The sequence below is a fragment of the Typopeltis vanoorti genome, chromosome 15 (assembly GCF_054136105.1).
Source record: "Typopeltis vanoorti isolate ZY-2024b chromosome 15, IOZ_Tvanoo_1.0, whole genome shotgun sequence".
Classification (NCBI taxonomy): Eukaryota; Metazoa; Arthropoda; class Arachnida; order Uropygi; family Thelyphonidae; genus Typopeltis; species Typopeltis vanoorti.
In genome coordinates, this window is record NC_143563.1 from 50,127,187 (window position 1) to 50,145,153 (window position 17,967).

Genomic DNA, 17,967 nt, shown 5'->3' on the forward strand with positions numbered 1-17,967 from the left:
GTGGATTAAGCTCTGATCACTATTCTTAGTATTTCCCATAACGTAAAACACATCTCCTTAGTGATCAGAGCTTAATCCACTTTTACCATGAGTTGCCTGGGGGGTTGAACCACGTTCAGACACAAACCTGACTTACTTTTATGTTTGCTTACTTGGGAAAAATGATTAAAACCAAGGTTATAAAATTACTTGCTATCTTTAATATATACAGGGCGCTCCGCCCCACTGGCGCCTACAGCGCCCCTCACTGAGTTACGGGCTGGTAAGCTGGTAAGCCGGAGACAAAAAACGTGACATAAAAACGTGATATAAAAACTTTTCAAATTTCGGCGTATCTTTTTATATATGTAGAGTATATATATATATATATATATATATATATATATATATATATATATATATATATATATATATATATATATATATATATATATATATATATATATATATATATATATATATATATATATATATATATATATATATATATATATATATAGTGCTTTATCACTCCTAATGCAATGTCCAATATGATTATGCGACTGCGGGAAAATCAGAACTGGCTTTTCACAGTGGCTGGGGTGGTGGGCGGGGGAAATTATTATGACTATAGGAAGTGTGTGTGTGTGTGTTCACGGGCCAGTTTGTATAATCTGGGGGAGGAAACCCAAATTTCCAGGTGAAAAAGCTACACCTATGTGTAGTTTTGTGTTGTTTTGAGCTCTTTCGACCTTCCGTCGAAAGAGTCCAAATAAAAATTCCTCACATCATCGATGGGAGTGGAACCCAGGTGGTTTCAACAGTCGATGAATGAGCTATGGAGACTAATTGTTTTGCTGACATGCTTATTACAAAATTTTCATGTTAGAGACTGCGATTAAAGATGATTACTGCAGGTGAAAATATATTCGAATTTTTGTTTTGATTGTGAAATATGATCAAAATATGTTATTAATTTTGATCATATTTTGTTTCTATCATTAATAATATATAATTATATATCTTAAAATGCAACTTCGTTTTTGTTTTCCTCGAACTTCTAGCTATTAGTGCATATGCACGTCTAACATGTTTTCCGAATAGCATACAGTGATGTGAAAGCCGCGTCACTCCTTTCATCACCAAACGGTTTAAATTTAATATCATTCGGAAGTAAAAGACAGAAAAATTATTTTCAATTAGATGGCATTTCATTACTGGTGTTGCCCAACGACGCCAAATGAAGATACAAATGTTAGGTTTGGTTTGTTAGAATTAATGAAAATGCTACAAAGATTCTGAAGCTGGATGTAAATAATTGTAAAATGATCATATTATTCTCATTAACCGTTTGGTTAATCCTTCCTCACAAGATCGGTGAAGTCTTTCAACACACTCTCAGTCAGTTAATGACTTCATGATGAGCATAAACGTAACCTCAAGATCTGATGATGAAATATGGAAAGGTGTGTATTAGGTGAGGTGAGCAATGCCTCCTTATTTTTTTAAATTTTTTAAAAATTAATTTATCCGAATTATCACTAAATCTCAAAGCAATTTTGAACAGGGTGCTTATGGTCATAGCTGTATAACTGAGAGAAGACCTCCACATAGCCTTTAAAGGAATGCGGAGAACCGACCAGGGCTTCTGACCAAATGTCCAATGCTCACCTTGTTAGGTATAACATTGCTCACCTCACCTAATATCCTACCTGGATACTGAAGAAACGAGGATGGACTGGCAATTTGGAATTTAGCAGACCAAATTGTATTCTTATAGGCTTAAACACAAATAAAATGATCATTAAACACGACAGCATTTTACGCCAGTTGGGGAGTTGCTAGTTTAAAGAAGGTTGCCCGTTGCTAACACAAGGGAACCAGGGAGAACAGCGAAAAGCCAGCAATTGTTTCGATCCTTCTGAAACCTTTCGTGGCACTTCGCTTATGCAATGTCTTATTATTTTTCTTTCTCAACACTAATTGGGAATCTTTCCTATTGGCGAAATGTCGATAGTATATTCTCATAAAATATCAATCAATATGTAGACTTAGTATTGAGCCTTATTAATACTTTTATCACATTATATTAACATTGCTTGACGACGCCCTGTGCTAGGAACTGCCCTGTTTGAATCCTGTCCAGGATCCTAACTTTTATCAAGGATCTTTATTTGAAAGTTGCTTAGTCAATCTTATATGGTGGCGACAGGGATTCCCTCTGGAATTTTCATTCCGCAAAACAGGCAAACAGGCCATTTTGGAATTATTTAATGAGAACATTTGTAGAGCGGTCATGTTGCCACTCTCCCCATAATGAAAAAGTAAAACAAAAGAAAAGGAACACTTAATTATAATATAGAGAATGAAGTGAGTAGGTGATATTTAATGCCATCACCTAAAAGAAGTAGACAAGTAAATATCAGTGAAGTAATTTCATTTCATTATTCAAATTGAAACTATGTAATAGTGAGAGAAAGAAATATTTTAAGCTTTAAAATGCTAGAGTATTTAGTGTAGAGACAAATTAAAAACAATATAACTGCATAAACAGAGTTTGTATTGCAGTAATAATCTCCAAAAGTACTTACCTCAGTCTCAGCCTTAACTAGAATGATAAATATTGTTAAATCAATTCCTATAGTTAATAGATTAGCCATCCCTACACTTTTCCTTTATTTACAAGCAACTTTCTAAGTTCCTGAAAAACGGCATTTTATGCATTATGTCTTCCTTTTTATCGAAACGGACCACCTGGAATTTAATTGTGATCACGTGATTACATCAAATAAAATAAAAGCAAATAGACAGAAAGTAAAATATGGATATGCCTTTTAATGTGCAAGACAGCTTCCTGTTTTCCACATCTGCGGAAGAAAAATGTGCAAAAAAAAAATGAAACACCTGGTTTCGTTACAATATAGGATTTAAAACAGCAGTTTTGCATGTGAATAAACGATCAATATTCCACTTCCAAAATCGTTATAAATTATACCCAAAGAGAGAGAAAGATAGATAGATAGATAGATAGATAGATAGATAGATAGAGAGAGAGAGAGAGAGAGAGAGAGAGAGAGAGAGAGAGAGAGAGAGTCACTTAAGCATTAAAATTATGTTTAATATAAATGTCCTTCCTACAGTGACACATACACGAGGGAGTGTCAGTTAAGTGATGTCTAATACAGATGTCCATCCTGACAGTTGTATTAAACACATGTGAGGAACTACATCTGTTTAATGCAGATATTTTCTTTACTTACCTATTCAGTAGGGATTGGATGCTACCGAATTGCAGCGAATGCAACTGAAATTAATGGCCATTTCTTTAATCATCATGATTAGTAAGTAAATCATTTTCAAATGATTTTCCTTAAAAATCACTCGAAAGGTATGAATGTCTTGTGAAGATGAAAAATAAAAGGCATAATCTTAATAGAATTTTCTGTGGTTCATTGACTAATTCGTAGACAACAGTTAACTAGGAATGTGTGTGTATGTCCATGTGCGAATTTAGAAGCATTCTTTACTTTTTTTTCCTTACTTAGAGGCAATTCATTTCTTTATGTATCTGTGAAGATTTTATTTGGGGAGAAGTGTTCAGGAAGCTCATTTTCAAACTGAGGTTGGTTTGGAATAAGTTAGCTGAATTTTTTAATTCCTATTTAGAACTTTTTATATATATAAATTTTTATATTCTACACTTAAAGATAGATTGTCCTTTACACCGTCTCCTTCAGGAGTAAACGGCAATCTTTCAGCGCTAATGTTTTGGAAATCTGCCAGAACTCTCTACGGAGAGCTAGGAGAAAGGGGAGAGAATAAAGCTAACTCCTCGATCTCATGTTCCCCACCGTGACTAGTATTACACAATATATGTACGTAAATTTTGTGTATCCTATGACAGATTTGCTCCTGCCTTACGGAGTTAGAACTTAATTTCTTACGAAAAAAGAAAAAGATACGTCTTGTTGTTAACTATAATTGAACTTATGTATAAATTCTGCTGATCGAAAATTAACACCAGGGTGCGAGAATATCATTTAAAGTTTAATAACAACCGCATTTTATTTTTTCACTCCCATCAACAAGAGTTTGTTATTTTTTATTGCCGTTTCAGTGTTTTCGTATAACATATAAGCATTTAATACAAAATTCAACACGCAGTATTGCATGCATTTGTATACTGTAATTAAGGTTTAGTTACACAGCCCTGGAGTGTTCTGTATAGGCTGACCATACTTACCGTTTGGAAAGGGAGAGTACCGTTTTTTTTTTTCATATTTTCCGGATGTCCCGTCGTTTTAATAAAAATGTCAATTTTGTTCCGTTTTTAATAAAAACTATAAATATACTTTAATATTAATATTGGCCAATCATAAATTATTATTCATAATCTATAATCGTTTGTGGATCAGTGGACCCTCATAAAATCTATAATTGTGAGGCAGTTGGATACGTGGAATAAAAGAAACATTCCTGTATCTCAGAGAGGGGGGGGGGTACAGATTTTTTTCTGAAATAAGCGAAAAACGCCTAGACTTTGAAGACTAGATTTTATTCTTTGTCTTCCAGGAAGTGCAGCACTTGTTGCGAGAATATTTTCTGTTATAAATAATATCTGGTCAAAGGAGAAATCTAGATTAAGTGTTGAGACAGTGAGGTCTATTTTAGGTGTAAGACAAAATTGTGTGATTGAGTGCGAGAAGTTTTATGATAAGCTGTTGAAAGATCAAAATCGCTGCGTAGGATCACTTCATCGGAGAAATATTCATAGTAGGATTAGGTGAAATCCAGTCCCCCTCTACATGTACCTAAATTTTTGTATTGGTTCTGTCACTTAAAAATAATGGTAAGCTCAGTATGTTTATTTAATAAAACTTTTTCATCGTCTTACTTTTTCATGAATACAGAATAGTATTACATAATCCCCTCCCGTTTTTTCCATCCCAATGTCCCGTTTTTGTCTCAAGGAAATATGGTCAGCCTAGTTCTGTGACATGTTACAGTTTGAATCTACAGATACGATATGATCCTTCTAAGCTACGTTACTCACGTGCAAGGTGGTCCAGAGGTAACAGAGCAGTTATCGACTCCACATTGAAGCAGAAAAAAAATTTAATCTTCTTGGTTTAATCTAAACTTTAGATCTTCCACTATTGAAGATTCTGAAATCAAAATAATTATTAACAGCAACCAAATTCATTTAATATTTAAAATATTATATTATTTTTAATTTTTTTAATAATAAAAAAATTAAAAATAATATAAAATTATTATTATTACTGTTACTCCTGGGTGACCCTATATGTGCATTCGTTTCAACTCCCGCACATGCAAAATAACCAAAGAAGCATTTCAGTCGTTGTTAGTAAAATAATACTAAGGAAAATCATACTAAATAAATGAAAAGTGAGAATTAAAATATTATACTAAGTAAATATATACAAAACTCTGTTTCGATTAAATTACGTATTATACAAAACTATTATATTATACATTTGATATTATATAAAACAAATGAGTATTTGTTTTATATAATATCAAATGTATAATACAATAACGATGTTTAAATGTATTAGCGGCATTAAAGTTGAGATAAATGTGAGCAATATTGCAATGTCATTTATGGCTACTCTAAAGTCTCTTCATCCTCTCTTAAAGACTGCCTCCGATTTCTCAATTGTGAGCTTGTCATTAAAAGATGAAATGACATCAATAAATGTGTTCTTAGTCCAGCAGCTCTCAGTATAGGAAATAACTTTAATTTTACTCATCTAATGAAAAGGGATCTAATTCTACACCAGTTTAACAGACAAGATACCGCTACTGTCCATTGGGTTACTCTACAATGTTCGCAGCCAAGAGAATTGATTAAAAAGGCAATAAATAAATAACAATTCCCATTCATACAGCCTCCGTAGCTCAGTTGGTATAGACGAAGCTATTTGGTCGAAAAACTGGGAGAGGGAAAAAAAAGAACGAAATCGGCGAAAGTATTAGTGCGCCAGTTACTAGTACTCATATAAAAATATTATAACTTGCAATACTATAATTAAATTTCATTCACCTTTTAGAGAAGGGAAAGAGGAAGTCAGAAAAAACATTTTATGGCGAAGGGCAGACAATATGCCTTTGCCAATTTTGTGCCAAATCAGAAAGCAGTAATTTGTTTTTATTTCGAACAAAAGTTAAATTTTAGTAGCAATTTTTAGAATTGATTACCTTAACAACTTTTAAAAATGCAGTAAACTTTAAAAATATGATTTCAAAAGGAAGCTGCACTGATATTCTTATCAAGCAGGGGCGAATGCTGGTCTTGAAATTCAGGCTTCCTCTTGTTATCATTCAGGGAGTGAGAGGTGTGACTCAAGTCTGATAATCGTAATAATGAATTACTGACCATTTAAAACTATATTTAGAAATGTGTGTACATTTAATCATACAAATACAAGATTTATTTTACAAATGATATTCTATCTTTTTCAATTTAGCTACTTGAATGCAATTTATTCCCTAAGTTCTTCTTTAGGATCTGGTCAATAACATCCTCATAAAAAGTTGGCTGTAACTTAATTTTCCCAAGCAACACACGCAGTTGTAAAGGCTGCCTGAAGTTGACTGGCTAAAACTATTTTGACTGCATCTGGCCTGTGTTTAAGGCGACGTGAAGGGAGCGGAAATGGCTATGCGCGCGCATGAAATCACAGTGCTGTAGTGAGGACCTGGAAGCTCATACAACCGAGCAAGCCAAGGTAGCTTTGACTAGACGAGCAAGCATCGGCCTTCGATACATAATGCCAAGCTCAATTCTTGCCGTGCAAGCTTAAGACGTCTTCTGTTTAATGCTTATAAATGCATGCATTTTTTAACAAATAAATATTACTACTTTCCCAAGTAGTGAGCTTGCGCAACAAGCATAGCAAGCATGAAGAATTTGCCTCTGTTATCAAGAATTATTGAAGTTACAAAATTCGAAAACAAATTTAAAATTTAAAAATTGCAATGGGCTTTTTAATATTTGTGTCTTAAATTCTTTTTGTGACAGCGGATTGGGGGTATCATTGGAATTACGGCCATGCAAGAGTCTGTTAGGCCAACGTATTATATGTGTTAATAATGACAGATAAAGAAAAGTACAAAAATTCGTAAAAATAATAATAAGAAATTTTAAAAATTAGCATTCTTGAAAGAAACGTCTTGCTAGAAGAATTTGAACAAAGGTTCAAATTCTTCTTCTTTTGCCTCTTTCCATTAATTATTGGATATATAGTCCTCCCTTTAACTTTCCAGCTCTGCCTGTCTCTAGCCAATGTCTACATATGTCATGTCAAACCTTTGTACATATTCCCTCTATATTGTTCTTTGATGCCCTTTTTCTTTCTTTCTCTTGGTATCTACTCAGTGCTTAAATTTTTTCTCCTTATGTCTGGAAGTCTAATGATATGGTCATCCCATCTCCATATACATGTATTACAACAATTCACAATATCTTCTACTCCAGTTCTCATCCTGGTTCCTGGTTTTCCCTTTCAGTCGTGTCCGACCGTAGGTGACTTTCTAATCTTTACCCACAAAGTATTCCTGGTGAGAATTTTACAGAGTAGTTCACCATTGCTTTCCCCAACCCCACAATTTTATCCGGGTTCTGGGCAGGCATATGGCTGGAATGTTTTAATGCCTAAATCCATTTTTGTTCACGGGGGCCGTGAACAAACATGGATCCACTTGGCAATTCACTCCATACAGGAGTATGGAGTGGATTGCCAACTATTTGCCATCATCAAGTCCCTGGATGAATGCCCTGAGTTTTTTTTGTCAGGGTAAACATCACAATGTCTGATCCTTTCACAGTCTCCGTTGGTCTTTGCCAAGGGTGTGTTCTCTTTTCATAATATTTATGAACTGAATTGATAAATTCAGTTCATAAATATTATGAACTGACTTCCACCAGACTCTGGATAGGTTTGTAGCTATTTTCACAAGCGGGATAAAGATCAGTGTTGTCAAAATGGAATCATTTATGGTCACAAGCAACCATCCCAGTGCACTCTACACGTGATTGGCGTCCAACTGAGGCAGGTGGAGAAGTTTAAATACTTTGGGTTCATATTCACAAGTGATGGAAATTGGGAACTAGAGCTAAATACTCAAATTGCCTCAGCAAGCGCAATATTGCGGGAGTTTAGCCGATCGGGAGTATTGAAGCTGGAGTTAAGCAAGAAGGCAGAGCTGGCTGCCTTCAATACAGTCTATGTCCTAATCTTCAGCTATGGTCATGAGAGCTGGGTAAGAATGGAAAGAATGCAGACACGAATCCAAGAGGCTGAAATGAGGTTCCTGCAAGGGTTTGGGGCTGACAAGACTCTACAGAGTCAGATGCTCTGCAATTCAGGAAACCCTCAATTCCTCTATTGAGGGATAGAAGGTTTCCCGAATTGCAGCGCTTCTGTATGATGGGTCCTCTGCCTGATTGATTGGTCCTATGATTGGTTTTGTTGATCCTCCACCTGAATCAGCAATTATGTGATTCAGGTGGAAGATCAGAACCTGCATCCCTGTACTATCGTAACTTCTCACAGTTACGATGGTACAGGCACTTGATCAGATTTCCACAAGTAGGCACCCCCAGCAGGCCTTCTTTGCCAAGCCAGATGGTGGGAATTACAAGTGGGGGGGGGGAAAGGACTCGCTGGATAGATTATGTCCAGAACCATGGGCGGACACATTTGGAGTCCCACCAGAACACCTGAGCTAGGTGGCGGAGGATGATAACCATTGGAATTTCCTCTTGCAGCTACTGCTCTCACAACGCAATTAGGAAAGATGGGCCTTGAAGATGGATGGATGGATACTGAAAAGAAGAAACATGTAAAAAATATTTTAAAGTGAATAAAAGTTGTGAAGTTCTCAGATGTGAACCGTAGTCTAAAATACATAAACATTATTGAAGAAAAAAGAAAGAGTTTGAGAACAGGAACCAAACATTGGAGTTTCAGTGGCAAACCTTGAAAGCACAATTGACTGATTCAACCAGAGAGGGGCATGTGGTGAGGTTTTCTGCAGGAAAGAAAAATCAGAACTCCATGCTGAACACAGAAAGTTAAAGAAGCATTGAATGAAAAGAAGAAACTATATCGAAAGCTGCTAGCGAATAAGTCACCTTGTGCTCTTCAAGAATACAGAGACAAATGGATGAAAGCTAACCACTGGCAAAACTAGCTAAAGAAAAGTAATTGGAGAACTTTGGTAAGAATGTAGAAAATAAATATCAAGAAGATAGCGAGTTATTATTGAGGTAGTTAAAGAAACTCAGAAATGGAGGAAAGAGTGCTGTAAAAGGAATTAGAGGTGACAAACGTGACAAAAAACTGGAGAAAAAGTTACTCCATACATCTTTGACTTTTGGAGTAATTACTTCGAAAAATTGCTAAATCAAACAATCAGTAATAGCAGAGTTAAATCAGGCATGCAATCAGGAATACATATCCATACTTGAAGTAGGAAGAATCATCAAAATCCTGAAATGTTGAAAGGCAGCTGTAGTAGATGATATTAGACCAGAAATTCTCATGTATGGAGTCCTAAAAGTCTTATAGTGGTTGCACTGCATACCTTAGAAGACCTGGACAGAGGGACGAGTTCCATTTATTTGGAGTAGCGCTCTCATTGTACCATATATAAAAAGATAAATGAATCTGAAAATGAAAATTACAGAGGTATTTCTCTGTGAGTGTTCCTGGTAAGATTTATGCAAGTATTCTTGAGAAAAGGTAGAGAAGGATAGTGTAAGAGAAGATTGGTGAAGAACAAGCTGGGTTCAGGCCAAATAGAGCTCGCATTATGAGATTTTCACTTTACAATAAATAGATGAAAAATCATGGAGATATAAAAAGGATCTGTATTTCAGTTTTATAGATCTGGAAACAAATAACACTACTATCCCAATGCACTCTACATGCGATTGGAGTCCCATTGAGGCAGGTGGTGAAGTTTAAATAACACAAATAACACAAAGAAGACCAAGATAATGATAGAAAAATAGAAGATAATGTAAAGATAAGATGTGGAGGAAAGATTGTAGAAGTGGAATGATTTCAGTATTTAGGCACCTGGATCTCAGAGAAAGGAACGTCAGAGTTGTGCATTAGCAATAGCAATAGGTAAAGCTAAATCAGCTTTTATGAAAATGAAGAGAATTTTAATTAACGAGAATACTAAAATAGATGTTAAACTTATAATGGTAAAAGCAATAGTTTGGAGTATTGCAAGTTATGGAAGTGAGTCATGGACACTCAGAAAGATAGATATGGAAAGAATGAATGCATTGGAAATGCGGTGTTACGGAAAGATGGAAAAGATTAGCTATACAGAGAGAATATCAAATCAAGATGTTTTAATACGAGTTGGGATGGAAAGAACACTGCTCATAAATATAATGCAAAGAAAGACCAGATTTGCAGGACATCTTCTGAGAGGTTTTTCGGGATATCTGACAAGAACTATCTTACGAGGGAAAATTGAGGGGAATACAAAGTGTGGAAGAACAACTAGAGAGTGGCTTAATGACATCTTGGAATGGACTGGTTTAACCACGCTACCGGCCAGGATATATATATATCCATACTACTATGGATGCGACGTGCATATTAAAATTGTAATACCATTGATATTACATTGGAATTTATGATAGATACGAAGCTTTTGAGGATGCGTATTTGATCTTTAATGGCCGGTAAGGTGGTTAAGAATGACGGAAGCGACAGACAGATAGATATGGAAAAGAGCTGCTGATCTCCTGCAACCCTCTTGCTATAGGATGTTAGTGGTCGACGACGAGGGGAAAAGACATATGCAAGGTGCCAAGAGAGAAGCTATTCAAAATTCAACAGATGTATGGAGTCAGTCGGGCATTACATCAAACAATACGTCGTATTTGTTTGATTTGAAAATCAGCAGTTAAAATACGAGGAAGCACAGGAAAATAGTTTATTGTTAAATCTGGTATTAGACAAGAATTTACATTATCCCCTCTGTTATTCGTTATCACATTATGGAGGAAAGGAACATTAAGTCTGATATCAAAATTGGAGATGTTAATACCAGCTGTTTGCTTTAGCAGACGTTATACTTCTAGATAAATCCGCTAAAAGTATGCAAGATTCCCTCACTAAATTTGAATAACTGGTGTAACAGATTTAGTATGAAGGTCAGCAGTAACATGACAAAGAGAATGAAAATAGTCAGAAGCAAAGAAAATATCAACTGCATTGTGAATGGAGAACTTACAGAATAAGTACAACACTTCAGCTACTTAGCATGCGCACACATTATTCCTAATATAAGCACACATATAAATTAGAACAAAATGATATGGACGGTGACCAATAAGAGCTTAAATTATTGCCTACAGTTCTAAAGTCAGGGTATATTGAAAAACTTGAAGAATCTAAGAGGGCTGAATGTGTGACATCCAAATTTTTGGGGGTTTTATGCCACCATTACTGTTAAGATTTGGATGGTTGATCAAACTTTGATTTGGATGGTTGATCAAACTTTGATTTGGATGGTTGATCATAGACTTCTTTAAATTTGCATTCATAGCAGGCTTTTGTATGATGTAAAGAAGAGGTGCTTTTCGAATCAGATTTGAGTAGAGGTTTAAGCGGCTTATTTTATCAAAATTATTAAAATTAATATTTCGTTTGTGTCAATTTTTAACAGATAGGAATTGTACATCCAGTTTCACCAAAATCAGGTAAGTTACATATAAGGTGTGTATGTGCAATGGATAAGATATACTCCAGGGTGAACCAATTGCGCGCGGGGGGGGATCCTTAGAGGAGTTGAATGTTTTTTTTTTTGTTTAATTTTATTTTAATGCTATTTTTAATGCTATTTCTAAACAAACTGAAGTTTTCTGATAACACTTTAATGTATGGGATAGCTATAGTTTTACTGTAATCTAATTATGTGTATTTTGTCTGATGAACTTTAACATTATTTACTGAAGTATTTACTTGAACGTGGTAATTGCTTCCATAATTTATATAATGAATTCACTCTGTGTTGTGATGTCGTACAAAACCAAAGCTGTTGATAAACTCCTCTTTATCATGTTCAGGAAATTGTTACAAGACAGAAATCCGTGGAGAAATACTTTTAGATCAAATTAAAATTCATTAAACTGAACACCGATATATTCCTAGCTGCTTTTGTTATTCGCTCACCTTCCCTAGAGTGAGCTGCACCGCATATCTCAGTAAAGACGTTTTTTTGAAGAACAAGAGCTAATTACATATCATTCCTTTATACTGTCTTCCTATTCAAACTGCTGGAATTAATGATGAACAGTGTTTCTAACAACCCCAGTGAGTTTCCAAACAAGCACACAACCTTTTCTGGGCAAACGTTACACACTTCATTCCATCATACGAAAGTACAACTTTCATATCACCATTAATGAGAAATGAGAGCTGCAACGTATTGCTGCTCTCTAGAAAAAGTAATATTAAAAGTTAACAGAACAGTTGTATCGTTTGAGCCAATTAAAGGGAATTAGCCACGACATACAGCTAATCCAGTAAAACATACTGCTGCCACCAAGTTTCATAATATTATGTAAATTATTTTCATAAAAATATTAACACCGCAGTTATTTCCTGTGCTATCCTTTGTGTGTGTGTGTGTGTGTGTGTGTGTGTGTGTGTGTGTGTGTGTGTGTGTGTGTGTGTGTGTGTGTGTGTGAATTAACAAATTTCATAGTTAATTCAGTGTTCTTAAAAACATTTGCTTGGCTAACATATAAAGATTTCTTTCATATTTCATAGTGGTGCTGTGACTGATTCTTATGATTATAATAGTGGTTGAGACAGTGTGCTCCTCCCGCGATGAGTCTTCAGACTCCTTGGAGGTATCAGGAATAATATATTTTTTTTAATAATAGTAGTTTATTATCTCTCAAATGATTACATGAATATACTAAAATTTAGGCAACAATGCAACTTTTTCTTGCAAAATGGTTCAGTAAAAATTATAATTACTCGTAATATTATTATCATTTGCAGAATTTCTCATTGACACAAGAGTAAAAAGCGTGTATTATTACCATTAATAATAATCATAGTAATACTTTACACTTAATAACTCACAAGTTAAACAATATTACTTATGTTGCAGTTTGCATAATAATAATTTTTTAAATTTAAATAAGTAAATTAAATATATCGTTTTAAATTTAAATATATAACTGAAGTATTACTATCACATTTTCTGTTTATCACTAGTATTCATTACAGAATGTTAAGTAAATAATGTTAATAATATATATATATATATATATATTATTGATTTGATTGCTGTGTTGGAAGTAGGCAGATGTTTGGGAGGTCAAATGAATGATCTGAAAGGTCTGATCAAAGTGAAATTGCCGATGTATCCTGTGTTATTGCATCTGTCTTGATGGTTCACATTCTTTTTTATTGTGGCCTTCTTTTTGAACTATTTAGGAGGCTATTTTTTCACAGTGGCAGCCTTTCTATGTCTTCTGTGCTTTTAATTTGTATCGGCTTTGAAGTTTGTGACTTCCTTATGAATATCTTGGCATCTCTGGTCCATAAAATTGGTAATTTTTTCCATTTTTGCTTTTCTTGCTTGATACAACAGATTCTAGTTGAATAGTGTTAAATATTGGGATAGGAAGATTGGTGTATTGTCTTGCTGTGCGTTCAAGTCCTTGGCAACTGGTTTTTTCTGCCTGCTGGCTTTTATGAGATTGTCTCTTGTGGACTTGCTCTTAAGACGAATTATGAGTGGTGCAGGTCGTGGCAAGCCTTGGTTATTTCTCTTCCTAGGAATCCGATTTACGGTCTGAATGTCGTTAAGCTGTAGGGGGATATCAATTACATGGCCTAATTTTAAAACCACGTCTCTGAGATTTTCGGTAGGTGCAGTTTCAGGAAGACCGTTTATGACAAGATCTTCTTTATGTTGTTGCTGATTTAAATGTTCATATTGTAGTTTTAGAGAATGACGTTCTTGACGGAGTTCGGATGTCTCTTTCATCAAGTTGTGTTGCCTGTCATTTAGTGCGTTAATGCTCATTTTAATATATTTTACCGTTTGCAACACTTCTATAACTGCTAAATTATTATGTTTTACCAAATCTTCATATTCGCTAGATTTTTTTGTTATTTGTTCGTTTTGTTTCTTAAAGAGTTCTTGCACAAGGTCTATTAAGCTGGCTTTTATGGTCTCTAGACCGTTTCCTATTAGTATATTTAAAGAGTTAAAATTATAGGAATCACGTGCATTTTTTTGTCTGTTCAGTTCGTCGTCTGATTTTGCCTCCGGTATAATCGGCTGCGTCGTAGGAGGCTGCTTTAGGTGCGTTTCTTTCTTCTTCCTACAGAGTACGCACTTCCATTCCTCGCGTGCTACATCGGATTTATATTTATGTTGCCCGGTTGTTTCTGAAAAGCCGGCACATGTTAAGTGTAGAATCCTACTGCATTTCGTACAAATTATATTATTTCCGTTGGACGATAAATTTTCCAGGCATTTTATACAATTCATGACTCACCTTTCTTCCCTTAGGCAGTATGGCGTGATTATAAAGATGGCGACGTCCTTTGTTCTTCGCTCGTTGTTGACCACAGTCCTCTCTGTTCCCTTTTTAACACTTCAAAATTTGGTTTCTTCTTAGCCGATCTCGTTGAATTTTATATCACTGTCTTAGGCGTGATAAGTAGGGTTACTTGGAAACACTTTCAATTTAAAACAGGAGTTGGAACCACTTTAAAACTATAAAAAACTGGAGCAGCGATATCACCATGTGCCCGTTCGTATGTCTACATAGCGCCCTCCCATAATAATAATAATAATAATAATAATAATAATACAGACATATCCAAATGTGCATTAGGGAAGATCGACAAATACATTATTCACACAATAACTATCACACTTCTTAAACATATTCACTGACATAGCTCACAACTGCCTCTGGCAGGTCATTTTATTCATTCATTTATTATTCTCTGAGCAAAAAATTGTTTTCTTGCTAACCATGCTTCACTTTCCAAGGAAATTGTGTAACAGCATGGTTAGCAAGGATTGCTTCTTATTAAATATTGGAAAATTAATTCTCTGTTACTCCTCTGAATCTTCTTTAGTAACATATCTTTCTCTCATATCTTCTGTTTTCCATCTATCAACTAACCTTGGTAATCGAAAACTTCAATCTGTTTCATTGGGGAGCATCCCACAGTTTTTCATCTTAGTCACCTCTGGATCCTCTCTATCTACCACATTCCAAGAAACCGAAGCAACAGTACTTCGGACGTGACATAAACCTTTCAACAGAGGGATAATAACCTCTACTTCAGTTATTTGACATCCGTGTGATCCTCAGCCATGAATTAGCAATCAGGCCAAGAAAAACCCTAGGGTAGGGATTAAAAACTAAAAATGCCAAGATATTATTAATGGTTTCATCCTTTGTACAAGTATAAGCAAACAAAGTTTGCACGTGAAGCAACTGAGCGACTTGTATATAGAGACTGATAATCACTTCAACTGTCTTAGTATCTCATAATACGATGCATATATCCTTATGGGAAGGATCCTAAGCAGTATTATCAATGTGTGGCAAGCAGAAATTATATATATATATCAGATGAGCAAGAGTGATTATATATATCAGATGAGCAATCTATCCAACCAACAATAGAACTACACTATCATCACTTCCAGTGGAAATAAAGCAAATCCGAAGCACAATCGGAAGAAAACCTCCTAGCTTCCCACTTCCATCAGAAGAAACAGCGCCTGAATCATGTGTCACAGATAGCCCACCGCAGGAAAACTAGCGATCTCCTATCTCAACGAAACAGCGAACTCAGCACTTCATATTTACCAGAAAAAAAAAACTATAAGTAAAGCAAAGACTTCAGAATTTATGTGAAACTATGTATATGACCATAATTGCAACTTTTAATATAATAATGTAATAGAAGATATTCTGTATATGGTTGTATAGGAATGTTATTTAGCTGTACAGATGACATATATGATTTATTTTGTAGAGTATATAGCTTGTTAAATATATATAATAAGTTTGATATATATGGTATGTAATTGTAATTTACTAGGCATTCCTTTAAAAAAAGAAGTGTCTTAAACAAAACTGAGAGAAAAAAAGCTAACAAAGCCGATAAAAAACTCGACTCAATTAATGTAATAGAAAATAATGCATGAGTAACTGCCAGTTATGAGACTCCCTGTTTATAAGTAAAGGAAGTCGAAACAGTAAGCGATTGAAAATATTGTAATATAGGTTCACGGACAATTCATCGCCGACAACTCATCGCGTGGGAAAATTCATCGCAGAGGAAAATTTATCGAGTGGAAAATTTTACGCTGGAAAATTCATTGCAGGAAAATTCATCGCGGAAATAATTCGTTGAAAGCATTATTCGATAGAAAATTGAAATGATATGGCATTGAGATATATGAAAATTAAATAGAGTGCACGATAAATTTTACAAAATATAGTTTTTTATGTATTATTCGTGTAGATTTTAATTAGATTTTCGTAATCTTTTTATTCTTATATAATTAAAGTAATATATTATTGATCGGCGAGTTGCTTAAATTCTGTTTCGTCTTAAAAAGTTGTACATATTTTTTATTACTTAAATACTGCAGGTTTTCCTGACGAAATATTAATATTTATAAAACTGGAATAGGTGTAGGGAGAAAGGGCATCACATTTAAGAATTCTTATCCTGCGAACCTCCGTTATATTTCTGTGCATTTAGACACCAATCAAGATTCATAACTGTATATATACGAGGGTAATCTGAAAAGTTCTCGACCTAACAATGAAAACACGAATTTATAATTTCGAAATTATTTTTATTTTTCAACATAATCTCCCTTAAGACTAATATATTTATTCCAGCGATACTCCAACAGTATTATCCCGTCCCTGTAGTGGTTCTCAGTAAGATCTGCAAAATACCCCTCTTCGGCAACAATCGCCTCTTGATTCGAAGAAAAACGCTGACCAGCGAGGAAGAGTTTTAGTTTTGGGAAGAGATAATGGGCAGGTGCATTGTTGTGATGAAAGATAATATTTTTCTTCTGCATAACCGGGTCTGTTCTCATGACATTTTCCCTCTAGTCTGGTTGAAAGATCGGAGTTAATATTCCCCGATTATTGTTTTACCATTTTCAACATAATTAATAAATAAAATGCCTTTAGCATCCCAAAACAACGATGCCATGACCTTTCCTGCTCATGGAACTGACTTTGTCTTCTTTGGTGCTGAGCAACCGGCTTCGGTCCACTGTTTTGAGTTCAGTTTGGATTCTGGTCTGTAACGGTGAATCCAAGTCTCATCCATAGTAATAAATCGACACACAAAATCAGTTTAATTGTGAAAACCCTCCAAGTACGTTTCAGAGATTTTCATGCGAGTGCGTTTTTGATCTGCTGTGAGTAAGCACGGCACCCGTTTTGCGCAAAGCTTTTTAATTTGCAAATCTTCATTCAAAATGTATCCTAGATGTTCTTTTGAAATGCGTATAGTCTCAACAATTTCACTATCAATAATTTCTAGTATTGTTACACTTTTTTGGACGTCCTTCACGCAGATTATCTTCAAGGTTGTTACGGCTGCCCATTACTTAATTGTCGAAAACGAAGGAGAAGAATGCCCACAAACTTTTATGAACTTCGAATGAAATTATTTTGGTGTTAAACCGTCTTTTACAAGAATTTTATAATCGCACGTTACTTAATTTTAACCATTTTAAGGGATAGATACAATACTTTTGCTTCAGACAACTGTATAAAATAAACTACTCGATAGAATGACTTGCTGTTTCACATGGATGCTTACGACAGATGTACGAACATAAAAAAATCGCGCCCATATTATTGCCATCTATGATCGAGACCGAGAAAGTTTTAGACCACCCTCGTAT

General features: G+C 34.8%; 1 protein-coding gene across 1 annotated transcript in view; it reads right to left on the reverse strand.

Moving 5' to 3' along the window:
- LOC150098754 (ovochymase-2-like) overlaps positions 1-2,639 on the reverse strand; it is a 115,376-nt gene extending 112,737 nt beyond the window's left edge. The window contains exon 1 of the mRNA XM_090405743.1: positions 2,571-2,639. Coding sequence (XP_090261869.1) covers positions 2,571-2,639 — 69 coding nt within the window. The remainder of the gene's footprint in view (positions 1-2,570) is intronic.
- Between the last annotated feature and the right edge of the window lie 15,328 nt (positions 2,640-17,967).